Source organism: Erythrolamprus reginae, chromosome 10 (assembly GCF_031021105.1).
Source record: "Erythrolamprus reginae isolate rEryReg1 chromosome 10, rEryReg1.hap1, whole genome shotgun sequence".
Lineage (NCBI taxonomy): Eukaryota > Metazoa > Chordata > Lepidosauria > Squamata > Dipsadidae > Erythrolamprus > Erythrolamprus reginae.
This window is the reverse complement of record NC_091959.1, coordinates 34,774,442-34,794,251: the sequence shown is the minus strand read 5'-3', so window position 1 is coordinate 34,794,251 and position 19,810 is coordinate 34,774,442. Positions and strand designations below refer to the sequence as shown.

At 46.4% G+C, this 19,810-nt stretch overlaps 2 protein-coding genes across 2 annotated transcripts in view; both read right to left on the bottom strand.

Annotated features, from left to right (window-relative positions):
* Window positions 1–19,810, bottom strand: part of HNF1A (HNF1 homeobox A) — a 226,160-nt gene that overhangs the window by 67,074 nt on the left and 139,276 nt on the right. The window lies entirely within an intron of this gene.
* The window catches only part of LIMK2 (LIM domain kinase 2), an 83,673-nt gene that overhangs the window by 8,776 nt on the left and 55,087 nt on the right, over window positions 1–19,810 (bottom strand). Inside the window, exons 9-12 of the mRNA XM_070762427.1 lie at window positions 7,774–7,860; window positions 4,872–5,003; window positions 1,842–1,898; window positions 554–619 (exon numbers count right to left, since the gene is read on the bottom strand). Of these exons, the coding sequence (XP_070618528.1) occupies window positions 554–619; window positions 1,842–1,898; window positions 4,872–5,003; window positions 7,774–7,860 (342 nt within the window). The remainder of the gene's footprint in view (window positions 1–553; window positions 620–1,841; window positions 1,899–4,871; window positions 5,004–7,773; window positions 7,861–19,810) is intronic.

The window sequence follows — 19,810 nt, the reverse complement described above, 5'->3', positions numbered from 1 at the left end:
TTTCCAATGGTCTTAAACACCGCTCCTCTATCTGTCTCCAGGCCGATAACCACATGCAAATAAGACTACGGCAAAAAATATATCTACATCTATATCCTGGGAACTTCTGAGTATGTGCATAAGTCGAATTTCTGGCACTAAACATGCATTGCCATCTTGTTTTTGACTTCTTTTTTTTGCATTTTTTTAAAAAACTGGCACTGCACATACATGCCTGTGCATAGCGCCCATGAGGTGTGGCCATGCAGTACAGGGTGAAGCGAACCAGCAGCGAGGTAAGTTAGGACCCACCCCTGAGTTTCCTAATAATTTTATTATTTTATGGTTGGGGGGTCACCACCCCATGAGGAACTGAATAGAAGGCTCACAGCATTAGGAGGGTTGAGAACCACTGTTGCTGAGGGCAGGCCCCACTGTCCAACCTGAGTACTTCCCAGGGAAAGAGCCCCCCCACACACACAAAGGACCAGGAGAGCCCCCCCCTCCAATGGCTTCGGCGGGTTAGCAGGAAGCAGACCTGCCCAAGCGCACCCCAAGCGATGCGAGCACTTACCAGCTTGACCAGGCAGTTGTGGGAGTTCAGGTCTCGGTGAATGAGGCGCATGGAGTGCAGGTAAGCCTGCAAGAGGGAGAAGCCAGAGGTGAAGCCAGCCGTCTCCATGCTCAGCTTCAAGCACTGTTCTGGGGGCCCCTGGAGCGGGTTTCCGCTGGCAGCTGAGCAGCCCAAGAGACAAGGGGCAGCCTGGCCCAGCCCAAGGGCTACTTTGGCCCCTGGTAGAGACTGCCAAAGAGTCAGAGGAAGGAGAAACCCTACACCAAGAAGAGCCCCAAGAGCAGTGATAGATTAAGACGGAGGAGGCGGATTCTAGTCCTCACTGTTCGCAACCTTCCGATTACAGAACCCAAGAACCTAAGAAGAGCCCTGCTGAATTGGGCCAAAGCCCATCGAGTGCAGCACACAGTGGCCCCCTAATTGTCCATGGGGATCTTGAGCAGAAAGAGAAGGCAAGACCCTCCCTTTCCCTTGTCCCCCAACAAATGTGACCCAAGGGAACCCTGCCTGCCTCAACCAACATAGAGGCGGCACTTGGACATCCATCTCAATAACCACCGATACAAGTGGCATCCCTGAATCTGTCTCATCCTGCCTTGAAGCTCTCCAGGCTGACAGCTATCATGACCTCTTCTGGAAGGGAATTCCATAAACCAACGACCCCTCTGGGTGAAGAAATATTTCCCTTTATTTGTCCTTGCTTTCTTACCTATGAGCTTTAGGGAGGACCCCCTCGTCCTAGTATTGTGTGATAGAGAAAAGAATTTTTCTCTATCCACCTTTTCTATCCCATGCATGATTTTATACACTTCGATCAAGTCACCCCTTAAACGCCATCTTTCAAGGCTGAAGAGACCAAGGCGTTGCAACCTGGTTTCATAAGGGAGGGGCTCCATTTCCTTGATCCTACTTGTTGCCCTTTTATGCACCTTTTCCAGTTCCATTCTATCCTTCTTGAGGTGCAGTGTTCAGAACTGTACAATGTACTGTGTACAGTTAGCCCCAACTGTACAGTGGGGCTAAAATGAAGGCAGGTCTCCTTATTCGTGCTTTGAAGGGAACCATAAAGCAACCAGCTCTTCCGTCATCCTCGCATTGGAAAAGATGACTAACTAACCCTCAGGTGTTCCCCCTGGACATCCTATGACTCTGCACCTGTTTCAGGAAACCTCCCAACGGACCGCAGCTGAATAACTGGTGATCCGCACTCTCTCGGCCATTCACCCTTTGGCCCTCGGGCCGTCACCCCTTCGCAAGGCCAGGAGGGGGTCCAGGAAGGGAGGCTCACCATTCCAGAGGCAATTCCTTTGGCAAAGCTGACCTTTTGTTCCCAAGGAAATGGATCCTGCAAGGCAAAAGAAAAGACTCCCTTCATTAGATGGTCCTCAAGGCAGGGAGTGTTGCAGTATAGCATGAATGTTAGAATAGGATTATATCATAGTTATATATATCTGGACCTCTAGCATAAGCATCCACAAGGAAACTCTTACCAAAGGTTCCGCCATCACAGTGGCGGTGGGCACGTAGAAACCGACACCGTTTTGTGCTAATGCGTAGAGCAGAATGCAGATGGGACAGGAAACAAACTGCATTGGCTGCCAATTGGTTTCCGGGCACAATTCAAAGTGTTGGTCATGACCTATAAAGTCCTACATGGCATCGGACCACATTACTTGCAGGACCGCCTTCTGCTGCATGAATATGTGTATGTTTGGTTTTTAATAAGGGTTTTTAGTTATTTTAAATATTAGATTTGTTATATGTTGTTTTATTATTGTTGTTAGCCGCCCAGAGTCTACGGAGAGGGGCGGCATACAAATCAAATCAAATCAAATCAAATCAAAAAAATAATAAAATAAAATAAAATAAATAAAATAAAATAATAAAATAATAAAATAAAATAACTAAATCCCAGTGGCCAGTTAGGTCCCACAGAGTCGGCCTTCTCCAGTTCCCGTCAACTAGACAACGTTACTTGACAGGGCCTGGGGGAAGAGCCTTCTCTGTGGAGGCCCCGGCCCTCTGGAATCAGCTCCCCCTGGAGATCCATACTGCCCCCACCCTCCTTGCCTTTCGTAAGAACCTGAAAACTTATTTATGCCGTCTGGCAGGGGGGCATTAGATCCCAGCCTCTGGCCATTGAATGTTTAATAACAACAACAAAACAACAACAAAACAACAACAACAACAACAACAATAATAATAATTTATTACATTTGTACGCCGCCGCTCTCCGAAGACTCGGGGCGGCTTACAGTAGTTTAGTGTGCTTTCAGTAGTAATTATATGAATGATTTTAATGTTTAGTCTTTTTATAATGTTTTAACTGTTTATATTAATTGAATCCAGCTGTGCTATTGTATACTGTTTGGTTATTGATATGTTGTGAGCCGCCTCGAGTCCACGGAGTGGGGCGGCATACAAGTCCAATCAATCAATTTTTGACAGGTGATAAGACGCAGAACTCTCCTTCCCAATGTGCCTGCAGAAAATTCCTTTGGTGCACGGCAGGAATTTCCTCCCCTTAAATATCTCTGAGGAAGAGGATGAAATCCCTGCTGTGTGCATTGAAGGAATTTCATGGTAATAACCCAGCAGGTTGCAAAGCAAAAAATTTATGTTCCGAATCACCCCCCCCCCCCCCGGAATGTTTGTGGGTTCTACAAAGGAACCCTCAAATGAGTATTTTAGAAAAAAACAAGATGACCTTGAGGGTGGGGGGAGGAGGAAATAACTCAGGAAGCCTTCTGTAGGTAGAAGCAGCTGTAACACTTTTTAAAAGTTGACTCTCCCAGAGACATGTACAGCAACATCAAAATTGCAGGGCCTTTCAAGATCTGGCCCCATGTCTGTGGAACAGTCTTCCCTTAGAGCTTCGGGTAGAGGAAAATTTTCTCTGCTTCCTCAAGGAATTAAAGACATCCCTCTTTGATCTGGCAGATTGTTCTGGGGATCAGCAAGAGGGGAAGACATTGGAGAGGTTGGGAAGGTTTTTAACAAGTTTTGTGGTTTTGTTAGTTGTGTTTTAGCTAAGTGTGTGTATTGCCTACTGTCTATTCTTGTTAGTTGTATATGGCTTGCTGTCATGCTCAACCTCTCCAATCTCTTCCCCTCTTGCTGATAATAATAATAACAATAATAATAATAATAATAATAATAATAGTAGTAGTAGTAATAGTAGTAGTTGTTGTTGTTATTATTATATTCTAATTTTTTTGTGTTTCACCTGTAAGTGGGCATTTTGTGATTGCCAATGCAATCACAATGTCACCCACCTTGTAAAACGTCCAGGACTTGCAATCAAATTTTACAGCTTCCCTTGCTCTAAAAAGAGTAATTTGAAAGGGAGCAAAGCAACATCAGGTGCTGGTGAGTTTCACACAAGCCCAGGTTTCTTGAAAAAGTCGCCACTGCCATGTTTAAAGCCCAAAACCAAACTTTTTTCTTTCTTTCATTTCTTTCATGAGTCAGCCATGGAGTTGTTGTGGTTGGCTCTGGGCCATCTCCTGCCCCAGGGAATGGGGAGGTGGATGCAGGGGAAACTTCAACATGTCACAGGCCTGTGTTATTGCCCACAGAATCAGTTCAGAGTTTAGTTTCCTCGGACGAAGAAGAAGGTGGGAGTGACTCGGCAGAGGAGGGCTTGGCACACAGCCCAGGCAGTCAATCTCCCTTATCTTCCGTTTATTCAGATGATGACATTTTGGACCCACGCAAGCGCAGAATTATGCGTAGAAGAGACCAAATAAGAACATATTACAGGAAATAAGGGAGGCCACCTGTTTTTGGGTGGGGCTCCAGTAATTAGGGCTGCTGCTATAAATAGCAGCATGTGGGTTTGGCCGTTGTGATAGAATATCTGATCGGAGTTCATCAGGAATCTTGTGTTTCTGGACTTTGTTGCTTTTTCACACCTTTGAAACCAAAGCAGAGCAATGTGTGTGTGCGTGTGTCTCACTTCGTTGGAAGAAGAAGGGGTGTGAAGTTTCTTCACAGCTGCTAGCTAAGTACTTAATGACTGCTTAAGGGAAATTGTACAGACTACCCGGTTGTTTTGGGAAGAGGGCTCTTTGCAATACAAAAACAGTGCTTTGTTTATTTTGAATTTTGTGATAAAGAACATTGTTTTGAATTTTCAAACGTGTGTGTGTCTGAAATTTGTACCCTTGAATTTTCGGGAGGCTCTTATCAGAGAGCCCGGCAGAACAGGAGTGGGACTACATTTCTGGATGTTTTAGCTGCTTCTTGCACAAGGACTTTCACTACCCTCCCCCCTCTCTAGGCCCAGCCTAATGATGCTGCAAGAAACGGTACCCACCGCATTTCGGAGGAAATCCTTCAGCGTCCCTCCTTCAATGTATTCGGTGAGAAAATTCAGCTTCTTGTCCTTGTACAAGACTCCGATGAACTTCAGGACATTGGGATGCTCTAGGCTGCGCATCACCTTCACCTGCAAGAGAGAATAAACGCTTGGAATAAACCGAGGCCCCTGCCTCGTCCCCCCCCCCGGGACCCTCCTTTGAAAATGAAAATAACTAATTCTTGGTAATTAATTTACCAAAATAAATCAGCTAATGTCCAAGAGCTACCAGATTTTCCAGGGTATAAGACGCGCCAAGATTTTAGAGAAGGAAAAGAAGGAAAAAAGTTTTCTGAACCAAATGGTGTAGAAATATATTATTTAATATAATACCAGTGTAGCAGAATACTTTTTGCAACCATGTACTCTTTTTACAAACTTCAAACTTGACAGCTTTAAGACTTGTGGACTGCTAGATGGGGTAATTAGAAGGCAAAACCACTGCTACACTGGTTGATTGAAGGCGTTTGAAAGCAAAACAAACATGTATATAAATCAAACAACCGGAATTAATTTTTTCTTTCAATATCACTGTCTGTAATAGCCGTAAAAATGACTAAGTAGATGTATTTAATGGATGTGAATAAATTAATTGAATATTCTTTTTTCCCTTTTTTTCATGTGTGTATGTATAATTGTTTGTCTTAACTGTTTATATGTTTTGTTTTTAAAGTATATACAGTGGCACCTCGGTACTCGACCACAATTCGTTCCAGAAGTGTGGTCGAGAACCGATTTGGTCGAGTACCGAATTTATTTATCCCATAGGAAATAATGGAAATGGATTTAATTGGTTCCCAGCCCCTGTTAACTCGCTGGGAACCAATTAAATCTATTTTCTTTATTTCCAATGGGATAAATAAATTCGCTACTCCAAGCTGCAGGAAAGGTGGGGGCTGCTGCAATCCCGGCAGCTTTGGGGGGCTCCTTTCCTCATTGCTTTGTTTTATTACCTGTAAGGAGCTTCAAAAACTTTTTTCCTGTGGCTGCAACAGCGGCGATTTCCCTTCCAGTAGCAAGAGCCCCGGGAAGTCACGTAATGAAGAGAAGCTGCTGGAGCGGCAGCAATTGCTGAGATGGCTCCGCCGGCTTCCCTTCATCACGTGACATTCCCGGCAATGAGGAAATGAGGAAAAGAGCCCCCCAAAGCTGCCGGGATTGCAGCAGCCCCCACCTTTCCTGCAGCTTGGAGCTCTTAGAGAGCTCCTCAGCGCCCTGAAGCTTCCAGGATTACATTTCAGATAATGAACAAAATTTTCTCTGGCTGTTCGGTATCTGAATTTTTGTTTGGATACTGAAGCAAATTTTTGCAGAAGCGTTCGAAAACCGAGGTACCACTGTATTTCAATAAAAATATTTTTTTTAAAAAAGAAGGCAAAACCACTCATGTTTTTGCAAAAAATGGTCTGTATTTTGCCTGGTTTTTTCCATTTTTGCCTTCCCCCACCCACTAGGAACACTCTGCAGGCTTCCCAAACCCTCTGCGCACTCCATTTTTGTGAAAAATAGGACTTTTTTTGCAAAAAATGGGACACGGGCAGTGTTCCCTGTAAGCTGTGCGCGCGCCCCCAAATACCCCCCCTTGCGTACCCTTTTCCACGGGCGCGCGCTCCCCATCCCCCTGCCAGCCCACAGGGGGGTTGTGGGGGCAGGGAGGCGCCGGCAGTTAAAGGAAAGGGAGCTGCGGCCACCGCTACCTCCCCACAGTGCCTCCGGCCCCCTCGCGCCCCTGGCCTCTCGGCGCTGCCCCCCGCCCACCCAATCCACCCCCTCTCCTCCTCCTCTGCCTCCTGCCTTGGGGTGCGACTTCTCCAGCGCCGGTGGCTGCGGCTTCTTTTCCTTCTCTTCCGTGCTCCCAGCCAGGGGGCTGCTAGAGAGGGCTTTCTCCCCGCGCGCGCGTCAGGAATGCCCGCCCCGCCCCTCTCGCAGCCCCCTCGCTGGGAGTGCTTTCGTCCCGGACTTTCAGCAAGGGGGCTGCAGTAGAGGCAGGGCAGGCGTTCCCGGAGCGCTCGGAGAAAGCACTCTCGCAGCCCTCTCGATGACACATACAGAGAGAGAGAGAGGGAGAGAGAGAAAGTGAGAAAGAGAGAGAGAGAGAAAGGGGGGGAGACAGAGATAGCAAGAGAGAGAAGAGAAAGAAAGAGAGATAGATAGAAAGAAAGAGTGAGACAGAAAGAAATCAATAGAGAGAGAGAGAGAGAGAGAGAGAGCAAGAGGGAGAGAGCAAGAGGGGGAGACAGATAGAAAGAGGGGGAGAGAGAAAGAGAAATGACTCTTGATTTAAAGCATATGGTAAAAAGGACCCAAATAATAACAGAAAAAAACCTCAGCCGTGTGTTTGTGTGTGTGAACTCTTGAACCATTTCCAATAGCTCACCTGTTATTGGAAATGGTTCAAGAGTTCACACACACACAAGGGGGGGAGGAGACAGGGATGGAAAAAGAGGAAAAGATAGTAATAATAGTAATAGATTTTGGTTTTGTTTTATTATTAATTTCTTTTAATAAAAAAGAAGGGATTTTTTTTCTTATTTATTTATTTATTTATTCATTTATTTATACTTCTATGCCGCCCAGTCCCAAAGGGACTGCCGCTCAGACACTATACTTTTCCGCCCACACCGCAAAAAAATTAGAGGGAACATTGGACACGGGCCTATTTTTATTTTTTGCAAAAAAAATGGTTGTATTCAGTGTATAAGACGCACCCACATTTCCATCCTCTTTCTGGGGGCAGAAAAGTGTGTCAAATACTCCTAAAACATATGGTAAGTCCCTTTCCTCTGGTGGGCCTCCAGTCACTAGGCAGCTGAAAGGAAGTGCTCTCTTCCAAAGAGCCCTTTTCAGAAAGGATACCCACCTCGGTCAGGAAAGTCTTATGTGTTTCTTCATCATAGCGAATCAGTTCCTTCATCACCATCACCTTCCCTGTGGCTTTATGAGTCACCTGGGGAACAGAAGGGCATGACACCTTTTATATAAAATATAGTTTATTGACTTTTTTTAAGAGAAGAAGAAAAAGAAAAAAAAGGGGGGGGAAATAGGGATACAAAAAGTAAGGGCGATACAGAACAATGGACATATTTCACCATAAGATATATAACTTATTATGTATCAGTTTTAAACATTTAACTGTACATTTTCATGTTATGCTTAATATTTAACGTTTTATGGTTTCGTATCTATAGATTTACTTTGCAATACATTAGTATGGTTAGATAAGATAAGATAGGATTTGGATGGGGAAAGGGGTGGTACCTGCGATATAGCAGGCGTATATAGTTTAACGACATGTTTTTAAATTATAATGTTGTGGGTGTGGGTGTGTATATTGAGGATGGTTGCATGTTACATTGTCAGTAGATTATAGATAGATATCAGAGGAATTGAACTGACAGAACACCTAGTTTGTATTTGGTCTATGTTATTTTTTTTTTTGAATTTGTTTTTCCTTTGGTGCCACGTAAGGAATTTTCTGTTGGTTTCTGGTTTTTTTTGTTTTTTTTAATTGATTGATTGATTGATTGATTGATTGATTGATTGGACTTGTATGCCGCCCCTCTCCGGAGACTCGGGGCGGCATACAAAATTTTATTGTCATTAGTGTTGGATAGCCATCTGTACCACTTCTCCCAGGCCTAGTAGAACTCGGATTCATTCTTATTTTGTATTTCCATTGTCATTTTGGATAGTTCAGCACATTCCATTATTTTACTAATAATAGTTAAAATTGTTAGGATGACACCTTTTAAAGAGGAGAACAAGGGGTTCTTCTGTCTTGGCACTGTTGAATCACTTCCAGAATACCTCCAGGACCGTCTTTTGCCGCACGAATCCAAGTGGCCAATTAGGTCCCACAGAATTGGCCTTCTCCGGGTCACATCGACTAAGCAATGCCGTATAGCGGTACCCAGGGGAAGAGCCTTCTCTGTGGTGGCCCCAGCCCTCTGGAATCAACTCCCCCCAGAGATTAGAACCACCCCACCCTCCTCGCCTGTATTAATAGAGTTATTAGTATTGACTATAATAAAATATGTAGTAGGAGATACTGATTTAGTGATCCCTCGAGTTTCGCGATCTCGATCTTCGCGAAACGCTATATCGCGAGTTTTCAACCCGGAAGTAAACTCCACCATCTACGCATGCGTGCCCTATGCGTAGATGGTGGAGTTTCGCCGGGCAGAGGCTTCCCTGGGTCTTCCCCCTCTTTCTCTATGTTGCTTCTTCCTCTCTCACACTCTCTTCCTCCCTCTCTCATCTTTCTTTCCTTCTCTCTCTTTCTCTATCTCTCCCCCTCTTGCTCTCGAGCGGGCGCCTAGCAGCTGATCTGCTCGGCAGCGCAGCAGCAGCGAGGAGCCGAAGATCTTCGGCTCCTCGCTGGTGCTGCGCTGCCGAGCAGATCAGCTGCTAGGCGGACGAAGGAACCTTTCCTGGGTCTTCCCGGCGGCCTCGGATCCTCGCTGATGCCCGCCCGCCGTTTGCCGCTCGCCCCGTTCGGCGGCCGCACGTCCCGTTCGCCCGCCGCTCGCCTCGTTCGCCCCCCACTCCCCTCGTTCGCCCGCCGCTCCCCTCGTTCGCCCCCCACTCCCCTCGTTCGCCCGCCGCTCCCCTCGTTCGCCCCCCACTCCCCTCGTTCGCCCGCCGCTCGCCTCGTTCGCCCCCCACTCCCCTCGTTCGCCCGCCGCTCCCCTCGTTCGCCCCCCACTCCCCTCGTTCGCCCGCCGCTCGCCTCGTTCGCCCCCCACTCCCCTCGTTCGCCCGCCGCTCCCCTCGTTCGCCCCCCCACTCCCCTCGTTCGCCCGCCGCTCCCCTCGTTCGCCCCCCACTCCCCTCGTTCGCCCGCCGCTCCCCTCGTTCGCCCCCCACTCCCCTCGTTCGCCCGCCGCTCGCCTCGTTCGCCCCCCACTCCCCTCGTTCGCCCGCCGCTCCCCTCGTTCGCCCCCCACTCCCCTCGTTCGCCCGCCGCTCCCCTCGTTCGCCCCCCACTCCCCTCGTTCGCCCCGCCGCTCGCCTCGTTCGCCCCCCACTCCCCTCGTTCGCCCGCCGCTCGCCTCGTTCGCCCCCCACTCCCCTCGTTCGCCCGCCGCTCGCCTCGTTCGCCCCCCACTCCCCTCGTTCGCCCCGCCGCTCCCCTCGTTCGCCCCCCACTCCCCTCGTTCGCCCCCCACTCCCCTCGTTCGCCCGCCGCTCGCCTCGTTCGCCCCCCACTCCCCTCGTTCGCGCCGCCGCTCGCCTCGTTCGCCCCCCACTCCCCTCGTTCGCCCGCCGCTCCCCTCGTTCGCCCCCCACTCCCCTCGTTCGCCCGCCGCTCGCCCCGTTCGCCCGCCGCTATCGAACTTGCTATCGAGCCTGCTAATGAAATCCAACCCGCAGCGGCCCTTTCCCTCTCCAGGCTGCGGGAGGGGTCCGGAGAACAATGCCTGGCGCCGCGCTCCCGGCTGGGCTTTTTTCCCCCATTTCCCCTCGGGTGGAATTTCAGACCCTCCGCCGGTTGGATTTCATTAGCAGGCTCGATAGCAAGTTCTTCCTCCCTTTAGAAAGCCCCGCAGCCTCCTCCGACCGGCGAGGCCGCCAGCGAGGACCCGCAAAGCCGCCGCCGCCGCAGCGAGGCCAAGCCGCCCGCTCCCACGGCAGGTTTACAAAGGCAGCGCGGCAACTTGGAGCACGGCACGCCCCGCAGCCCTCGCCTCGCCCGCCCCCGCCTGGCCGGCGCTCCGGCTACCCTCCCCCCGGTCGCCGTTTGCTGCTCGCCCGTTCACCTGCCCGCCATCAGGACCGCCGCGCACTAACTTGATGACGGCCAAGCCGTCCCAGATCGTGGGGAGAGGAGCTCTTCTCCAGCCAGGGGACGGCGAGGCCCTCCCAATGCCCCACGCTTGGAGCCGGAGTGAGGCCACTTCCGCCTCCGGATGAAGGCATCTCCTCAAACTCAAAGCCTGTATCCTGCCGCCCGGTTTACCCAGGACACGAGCGGCGAAGTGAGCCACAGCCACCTCCGTTCGGGCGAAGGAATCCCTGGGCAACGGGGAAACCCCACTGAAACCGGGCGATTTGGACTTTCCATTCCTCCAAGTCACTTCGCCGCTCGTGTCCTGGGTAAACCGGGCGGCAGGATACAGGCTTTGAGTTTGAGGAGATGCCTTCATCCGGAGGCGGAAGTGGCCTCACTCCGGCTCCAAGCGTGGGGCATTGGGAGGGCCTCGCCGTCCCCTGGCTGGAGAAGAGCTCCTCTCCCCACGATCTGGGACGGCTTGGCCGTCATCAAGTTAGTGCGCGGCGGTCCTGATGGCGGGCAGGTGAACGGGCGAGCAGCAAACGGCGACCGGGGGGAGGGTAGCCGGAGCGCCGGCCAGGCGGGGGCGGGCGAGGCGAGGGCTGCGGGGCGTGCCGTGCTCCAAGTTGCCGCGCTGCCTTTGTAAACCTGCCGTGGGAGCGGGCGGCTTGGCCTCGCTGCGGCGGCGGCGGCTTTGCGGGTCCTCGCTGGCGGCCTCGCCGGTCGGAGGAGGCTGCGGGGCTTTCTAAAGGGAGGAAGAACTTGCTATCGAGCCTGCTAATGAAATCCAACCGGCGGAGGGTCTGAAATTCCACCCGAGGGGAAATGGGGGAAAAAAGCCCAGCCGGGAGCGCGGCGCCAGGCATTGTTCTCCGGACCCCTCCCGCAGCCTGGAGAGGGAAAGGGCCGCTGCGGGTTGGATTTCATTAGCAGGCTCGATAGCAAGTTCGATAGCGGCGGGCGAACGGGGCGAGCGGTGGGCGAACGGGACGAGCGGCAAACGGCGGGCGGGCATCAGCGAGGATCCGAGGCGGCGGGGAAGACCCAGGGAACGTTCCTTCAGCCGCCCAACTCGCTGCTGCCGCGCTACCGAGCAGATCAGCTGTTGGGCGGCTGAAGGAACTTTCCCTTGGTCTTCCCCACCGCCCACACGCAAACTTCACCATCTGCGCATGTGCGGCCATGAAAAAATGGCCGCACATGCGCAGATGGTGTTTTTACTTCCGCACCGCTATATCGCGACAAATCGAGTTTCGCGAGGGGTCTTGGAACGGAACCCTCGCGAAACTCGAGGGTTCACTGTAAGTGGAATTGAATTTAGAATTGTTGGGGAGATTAATGATGTTAATGATTTTTAATTGATTGAAAATAGAGAATATTTAGAAACTTTCCCCCCCTTTTTCTTTTTCTGAAATTGACTGAAATTTAAGATTAACAATTAAGTAAGAAATGTAGATAAGTATTAATTGGCTAAATGTTATATGGGCTGAAATAATTCTAAAATTTGGGATTAGGTAAATGCACTATTTAGAGGAGGGGAAGAAGTCTGAAATTTTTGTATGTTTATTTGTCATGTTTTGTTTTTAATTTCTTTTTGTTAACATCTGATTGGTTTTACAAGGTTTTCTTAGTTTATAGAAAAATGAATAAAGAAAGGAAGGAAGCACTATGGCATAATGGTTAACAAGTTAGAAATATGATTGGTGTTATATTTTTTGAAGGAACATTAAAGAGGGAATTTAATGAAAAGAAAATGTATGTAACTGGATGACAAAATTAAAAAAAATCTTTGCAACTTTTTTGATGATTGGTATTAGTTACTAACAAAATACCGCATTTTATTCATGGAAAATCAGATGGCACAGTGTATTGTTTGAATGTATGTTGAGAGAAAAATAAAAATTATCCCTGAAAAAAAAATCCCTGTAACACAAGCTGGGAAAGAATTCTTCCTGGTGCTCTGCTCTTAATCCCTGAGCTTACAGCCACAGCCACATTTTTGGCTTGGAAATGTGAAGCTGGTGGGGACCCAAAGTTGGCTCTGCAGAGCTTCATAAACCTGCCACAAGTGACGACAAGGTCAAACCACAAAGGCATTTAGCACAACAGAAGGCCTGGTACAGTCCCATTTTGCCTTTTGCATTTCCGTGTCCCAAATCTTGCAAACCAGGCCCTCCTCCCAGCAGTCCTGGAGTCAGCAAGGCAGGCAAACACTGGCAGCCCAGGGAGGGGAAGGAACCCAGGAACAAGCTACACCTTGTTGGGCCTTGGTTTCACCTGCAGCCTTACCAACAATGGCCTGCACAAACAAGTCATGGATTGCCTGGAGGCATTTCAAACCAGGATATGAACACCTCAGGTGAGGTTGTCATTCCTCCCCTCGGAATCTGACTCTACGAAGGAAAACAACACTAATTCAAAATACATGTCAAGATCTAGAGACTCTCTGGATTTGCATGCAAAATAAAGAAGGTTCTGTCATTAGAATTGGGGTGATCTATAGGCCTCCAGAGCAATCCGAGGAATATGACAACAAGATGGTGGATGAAATTACCCAAATGGCAGTAAAGGGAGATATTGTGGTTATGGGTGATTTCAACATGCCTGATGTTGACTGGAATATCCCCAGTGCCCTTACATGCAAAAGTAAGAATATAGTAAAGGCCTTTACAGGAGCAGCTCTGGCACAGCTGGTTAAGACACCAACTAGAGGGGAGAATATTCTAGATTTAGTTTTTACGAATGGGAATTGGGTTTCAGATGTCAAGGTGGGAGAAAATTTAGGTTGCAGCGACCATCTATGTTTGTGGTTTGATGTAAAAACGCATTGTGAGCAATCCTATAATGCAACCAAAGTATTGGATTTCAGAAAAACAAATTTTAATGCAATGGGGGAATATTTAGATAATGAATTAAAGGGGAGGGATAAAATGGCAGGAGCGAGCACCCAGTGGACTGTATTAAAAAAGGCCATCTTAAAAGCCACTGGACTGTATGTAAGATAAATAACTAAAGGTAAAAGGAAGAAGAAACCACTATGGTTTAGCAATGATGTAAGGGCTATAGTCAATGAAAAAAAGGCTGCCTATAGGAGGTATAAAGAGTCTGGAAGTATAGCTGATAGGGAGGTGTATAAAATGAGACAGAAGGAGGCGAAACAGATAATATATGCTGCTAAAGCCTCAAAAGAGGAAGAAATTGCCAAATCTCTAAAGAAGGGGGATAAAACCTTCTTCAGATATATTAGTGATAAGAAGAAGAAAAACTGCGGCATCACGAAGCTTAGTACCGGGAATAATACATGCATTAATGGGAATAAGGAGATCACTGACCATTTCAACAGCTACTTCTGTTCAGTTTTCTCAAAAGACACCTTACAAAATAAAACTATAGAGGGATATAGCATTGCTTCCAGCTGTACGGATTCAGCTCCAGTGATCTTAGAAGCCGATGTCTTAGAAGAACTTGAATGATTAAAGATAAATAAGGCGATGGGTCCAGATGGCATCCACCCCAGAGTTCTTAAAGAACTCAGATCTGTCATTGCTACCCCCCTGACTGATTTGTTTAACCAATCCTTGTTAACAGGAGATGTTCCTGAGGATTGGAGAATGGCCAGTGTTGTGCCTATCCACAAGAAGGGCAGTAGAGAAGAAGCTGGTAACTACAGGCCAGTTAGCTTGACATCAGTTGTAGTTAAAATGATGGAGACTCTACTCAAAAAGAGGATAAATCAGCACCTAAAAAACAATAACTTATTGGACCCAAATCAGCATGGCTTTACTGAAGGCAAATCATGTCAGACTAATCTCATTGATTTCTTTGACTATGTCACAAAGGTGTTGGATGAAGGTGGTGCCGTGGATATTGCCTACCTGGACTTCAGCAAAGCCTTTGATACGGTTCCACATAAAGAGCTGATAGATAAATTAGTGAAGATTGGACTTAATCCCTGGATAGTTCAATGGATTTGCAGCTGGCTGAAGCGTAGACATCAGAGAGTTATTGTTAATGGCGAGTATTCTGAGCAGAGTCAGGTTACAAGCGGTGTGCCACAACGGTCTGTTCTGGGTCCTATTCTTTTTAATATGTTTGTGAGTGACATAGGGGAAGGTTTGGTAGGGAAGGTTTGCCTATTTGCCGATGACTCTAAAGTGTGCAATAGGGTTGATATTCCTGGAGGCGTCTGTAATATGGTAAATGATTTAGCTTTACTAGATAAATGGTCAAAGCAATGGAAACTGCAGTTTAATGTTTCCGAATGTAAAATAATGCACTTGGGGAAAAGGAATCCTCAATCTGAGTATTGTATTGGCAGTTCTGTGTTAGCAAATACTTCAAAAGAAAAGGATTTAGGGGTAGTGATTTCTGACAGTCTCAAAATGGGTGAACAGTGCAGTCAGGCAGTAGGGAAAGCAAGTAGGATGCTTGGCTGCATAGCTAGAGGTATAACAAGCAGGAAGAGGGAGATTATGATTCCGCTATATAGAATGCTGGTGAGACCACATTTGGAATACTGTGTTCAGTTCTGGAGACCTTACCTACAAAAAGATATTGACAAAATTGAACGGGTCCAAAGACGGGCTACAAGAATGGTGGAAGGTCTTAAGCATAAAACGTATCAGGAAAGACTTAATGAACTCAATCTGTATAGTCTGGAGCAGTGATTTTCAACCTTTTTTGAGCCACGGCACATTTTTTACATTTACAAAATCCTGGGGCACACCACCATCCAAAATGACACAAAATGACACTCTAAGACATTCTCCTCTCTTTTTCCATTCCTATCTCCTCCCCACCCTTGTGTGTGTGTGTGTGTGCATACACACTCTTGAACCATTTCCAAAAACAGGTGAGGGCTGGAGTTTTTCTCTCTTATTCTTTGGGTGCTTTTTATCATATGCTTTAAATCAAGAGTCACTTCTCTCTCTCTTTTTTGTTTCTCTCTCTTTCCTCTCATTCTCTGTCTTAATCATTTTCTCATTTCTCTTTTTTCCTCCCCTTTTTGCTCATTTCTCTCTCTCTCTCTCCCTTCCTCTCCTCTTCTCTCTCTCTCTTGCTTTCTTTCTCTCTTGCTTTCTCTCTCTCTCACTCTTGCTTTCTCTCTTTTCTTTCTCTCTCTTGCTTTCTCTCTTGATTTCTCTTTCTCTCTCTCTCACTCTCTCTCTCAGCAAAAAGTTGCGAGACCGGAACCTGAGCTTCCTTCTTCGCGGCACACCTGACCATGTCTCGTGGCACACTAGTGTGCCACGGCACATTGGTTGAAAAACACTGGTCTGGAGGACAGAAGGAAAAGGGGGGACATGATCGAAACATTTAAATATATTAAAGGGTTAAATAAGGTCCAGGAGGGAAGTGTTTTTAATAGGAAAGTGAACACAAGAACAAGGGGACACAATCTGAAGTTAGTTGGGGGAAAGATCAAAAGCAACATGAGAAAATATTATTTTACTGAGAGAGTAGTAGATCCTTGGAACAAACTTCTAGCAGACGTGGTAGATAAATCCACAGTAACTGAATTTAAACATGCCTGGGATAAACATATATCCATCCTAAGATAAAATACAGAAAATAGTATAAGGGCAGACTAGATGGACCATGAGGTCTTTTTCTGCCGTCAGACTTCTATGTTTCTATGTTTCTAAGATGAGCTGGAAGAAAAACTGGAAGGTCTTAAGCATAAAACATATCAGGAAAGACTTCATGAACTCAATCTGTATATTCTGGAGCAGTGTTTCCCAAGCTTGGGAACTTGAAGATATTTGGACTTCAACTCCCAGAATTCCTCAGCCAGCATTCTAGTCTGGAGGACAGAAGGGAAAGGGGGGACATGATCAAAACATTTAAATATGTTAAAGGGTTAAATAAGGTTCAGGAGGGGAGTGTTTTTAATAGGAAAGTGAACCCAAGAACAAGGGGGCACAATCTGAGGTTAGTTGGGGGAAAGATCAGAAGCAACGTGAGAAAATATTATTTGACTGAAAGAGTCGTAGATGCTTGGAACAAACTTCCAGCAGACGTGGTAGATAAATCCACAGTAACTGAATTTAAACATGCCTGGGATAAACATATATCCATCCTAAGATAAAATACAGGAAATAGTATAAGGGCAGATTAAATGTACCATGAGGTCTTTTTCTGCCATCAGTCTTCTATGTTTCTATGTTTCGATGGAAGTGAGTGAGAGGGCAGCTCTGTTGGTCTTGCAAGAAACTGTTCTGTCCGGCCTGGTTAATTATCAGCAATTAATCCCCAATGAAGACTCGAAATTAAAGTCACTATGTATATTTGTCTATTTACAAAAATAGACCAGATTCTAAAGTCTGTTTAGTAGACCTGACAATACCTGAAGATAACAGAATAGATGGGAAGGAACTGGAGAAGATAACAAGACTGTGGCAAGAGAAACAAAGGATAGTACCAATAGTAATAGGCACATTTGGTACAATATTAAAACACCTGGAATACAATTTTGAACATTCTCAGCATTAACAACTTCACTGTCAGTCAATTACTAAAGGCAGCTTAATTTGGAACAGCTTACATCCTACAACAATACTTCAAAACCATCAAACTTCCACGTCTTAAGGAAGGATTTGATAGGCAGACAAATGCCAAACCCAGTCTGAACCTCTGGCTTACTTACAGTGTGACGTAAGAAATATCACTTAATCATTACAACTCCTAACACAGCGCCTAAAAACTCTTTCCAACAGCCCAAGCTGTAAAATCCATAAATAACTGCAATTTCAACAAAAATAGAAGGATGGGCTTAAGAAAACATTGCTAAACATTGCTAAAAAATACAGTCATATCATTTGACTTTAACCCAAACTGCTTAATGGCAAAATGCTGGAAAAAATAGAGACCTAACAACACAAGGAAACTGCTCTTACATACTAGAATAAATGCTAGGAGACGGTCCCGGCCACACTTAATTTAAGTCAATTTCATTGCCAACCAATTGATGGCAAGAGGCTCCCCAGCTGTATAAAGGCAGAAAGGGGATCAACCACCTGGCTTTTCCAACAACCTTCCTAAGGATGAGAAGCTGTCTGGGATCCTTTGGAAATGCCCTATGTGAGTCTATGCAATGGGACAACTCTCTCGAATAAAAGTCAGGGTTTTCTCCAGGATTTCCATATTTGTTTTAATTGGGGATAGATACCAAATGCCAATCAGCCCCCCACCCCTTTGGCTGCAGACTGAAGAACCTGCGCTTGGTCCCTTTGAGCCAGGATCAATAACCACCTACAGCCAGATGTCAAAGGGGGAACAGAAGATGTTTTGTCCAGGAGAGAAAATCTCAGACTTGCAACGTTGCAGATTTGGGAGTCAGCAAAAACCTCTTGCAGCTTTAACTGGCTCACAAAATAAAACTCAAGTCAATCTCAGAATGGAGTTTTAAAGTCAAAAGAAAAGACGACTGCTGACTTGACTCACTCCCGTGTTAATTAGAGAAAATCCCAGATCTCAAAAGAAAATACAATACTGACACACACGGCCCCAGTTAAGCTTTCTGTTTCGGAGCAGTCACTCCAAGAGTCTTTTTTCCCCCCTAATTAACTTTGCGGAAAGTTAATTATCAGAAGAAGGCTCCATTCATTCTCTCTGTCTCGACAAAGCCAGCCAATGCTTTGAGAAAACCCTCTGGAAGCTGAGCCTGGACGATGGTCTACAGACAGGGAAGCCCTTGGGGAACTTGGGAACCAAGTCAAGGTGCCCCAAATAACCCCCTCCTAACACTACCAGCAAATGGGGTGGATGTTCTTTTTATACCCCATGTTGAGGCCCCATTCCAGACAAAGAAGGCAAGTTTTGACTCATCTCAAAATGAAAAAAAATACAGAAGGATCTTGACAAACTTGAACAATGGGCGCTATCTAATAAAATGAACTTCAATGGTGAAAAAAGTAAAGTTCTACATTTAGGCAAGGAAAACAAAAACCCACAGGGACAGTATATGTGGTATATTGCTAAACAGCAGTAACTGTGAGAGGGATCTTGGAGTCTTAGTGGACAACCATTTAAATATGAGCCAGCTGCCAAAAAAGCCAACACAGTTCTAGGCTGCATTAACAGAGGGATAGAACCAAGATCGCATGAAGTGCTGATACCACTTTATGAGGCCTTGGTAAGGCCACACTTGGAATACTGCATTCAGTTTTGGTCGCCACGATGCAAAAAGGATGTTGAGACTCTAGAAAGAGTGCAGAGAAGAGCGACAAAGAGGATTAGGGGACTGGAGGCTAAAATATATGAAGAACAGTTGCAGGAACTGGCCTTGGCTTGTTTAATGAAAAGAAGGATCACGGGAGACATGATAGCAGCCTTCCAGTATCTCAGGGGTTGCCACAAAGAAGGAGTCAACCTATTCTCCAAAGCACCTGAGGGTAGAACAAGAAGCAATGGGTGGAAACTAAACAAGGAGAGAAGTAACTTAGAACTAAGGAGAAATTTCCTGACAGTCAGAATGGTTGATCAGTGGAAGAACAGCTTGCCCTCAGAAGTTGTGAATGCCCCAACACTGGAAATTGTTAAGCAGATGTTGGATAACCATCTGTCTGAAGTAGTGTACGGTTTCCTGCCTAAGCAGGGGGTTGGACTAGGAAACCTCCAAGGTCCCTTCTAACTCTGTTGTTGTTGTTGTTGTTGTTGTTTTTGTTGTTGTTGTTATTATTATTATTATTATTATTATTATTATTATTATTATTATTATTAAAATGGCCAAGGACCCAAGGCGCATGAAGATTCACCATGAAAGCCTCTTCTCCAGCTTGAACAAAGCTCTTGCAATGAGACAATTAGATGCCACCTCTTAACTAAATCACCCTCATGGTACACATATACAGGTTACATCTGATTTCACTGTGGACCTTCCGGGGAAATTAAACAACTAGATCAGTTGGAACTTTCTTATCTCAGAGTTTTATTTTAGAGATTCTGATTTACCAGATAAGACACAAGAGATACAGTATTTTTCAGAGTATAAAATGTACCTTTCCCCGCCCTAAAAGGGGCTGGAACTTTGAGTGTGTCTTATACTCTGAACATAGCTTTTTCGAAGCTTTTTTCCCCAGCCCTAACAAAGTGTTAATGATCTTCCCTGCTTGGGTAAAAAAAA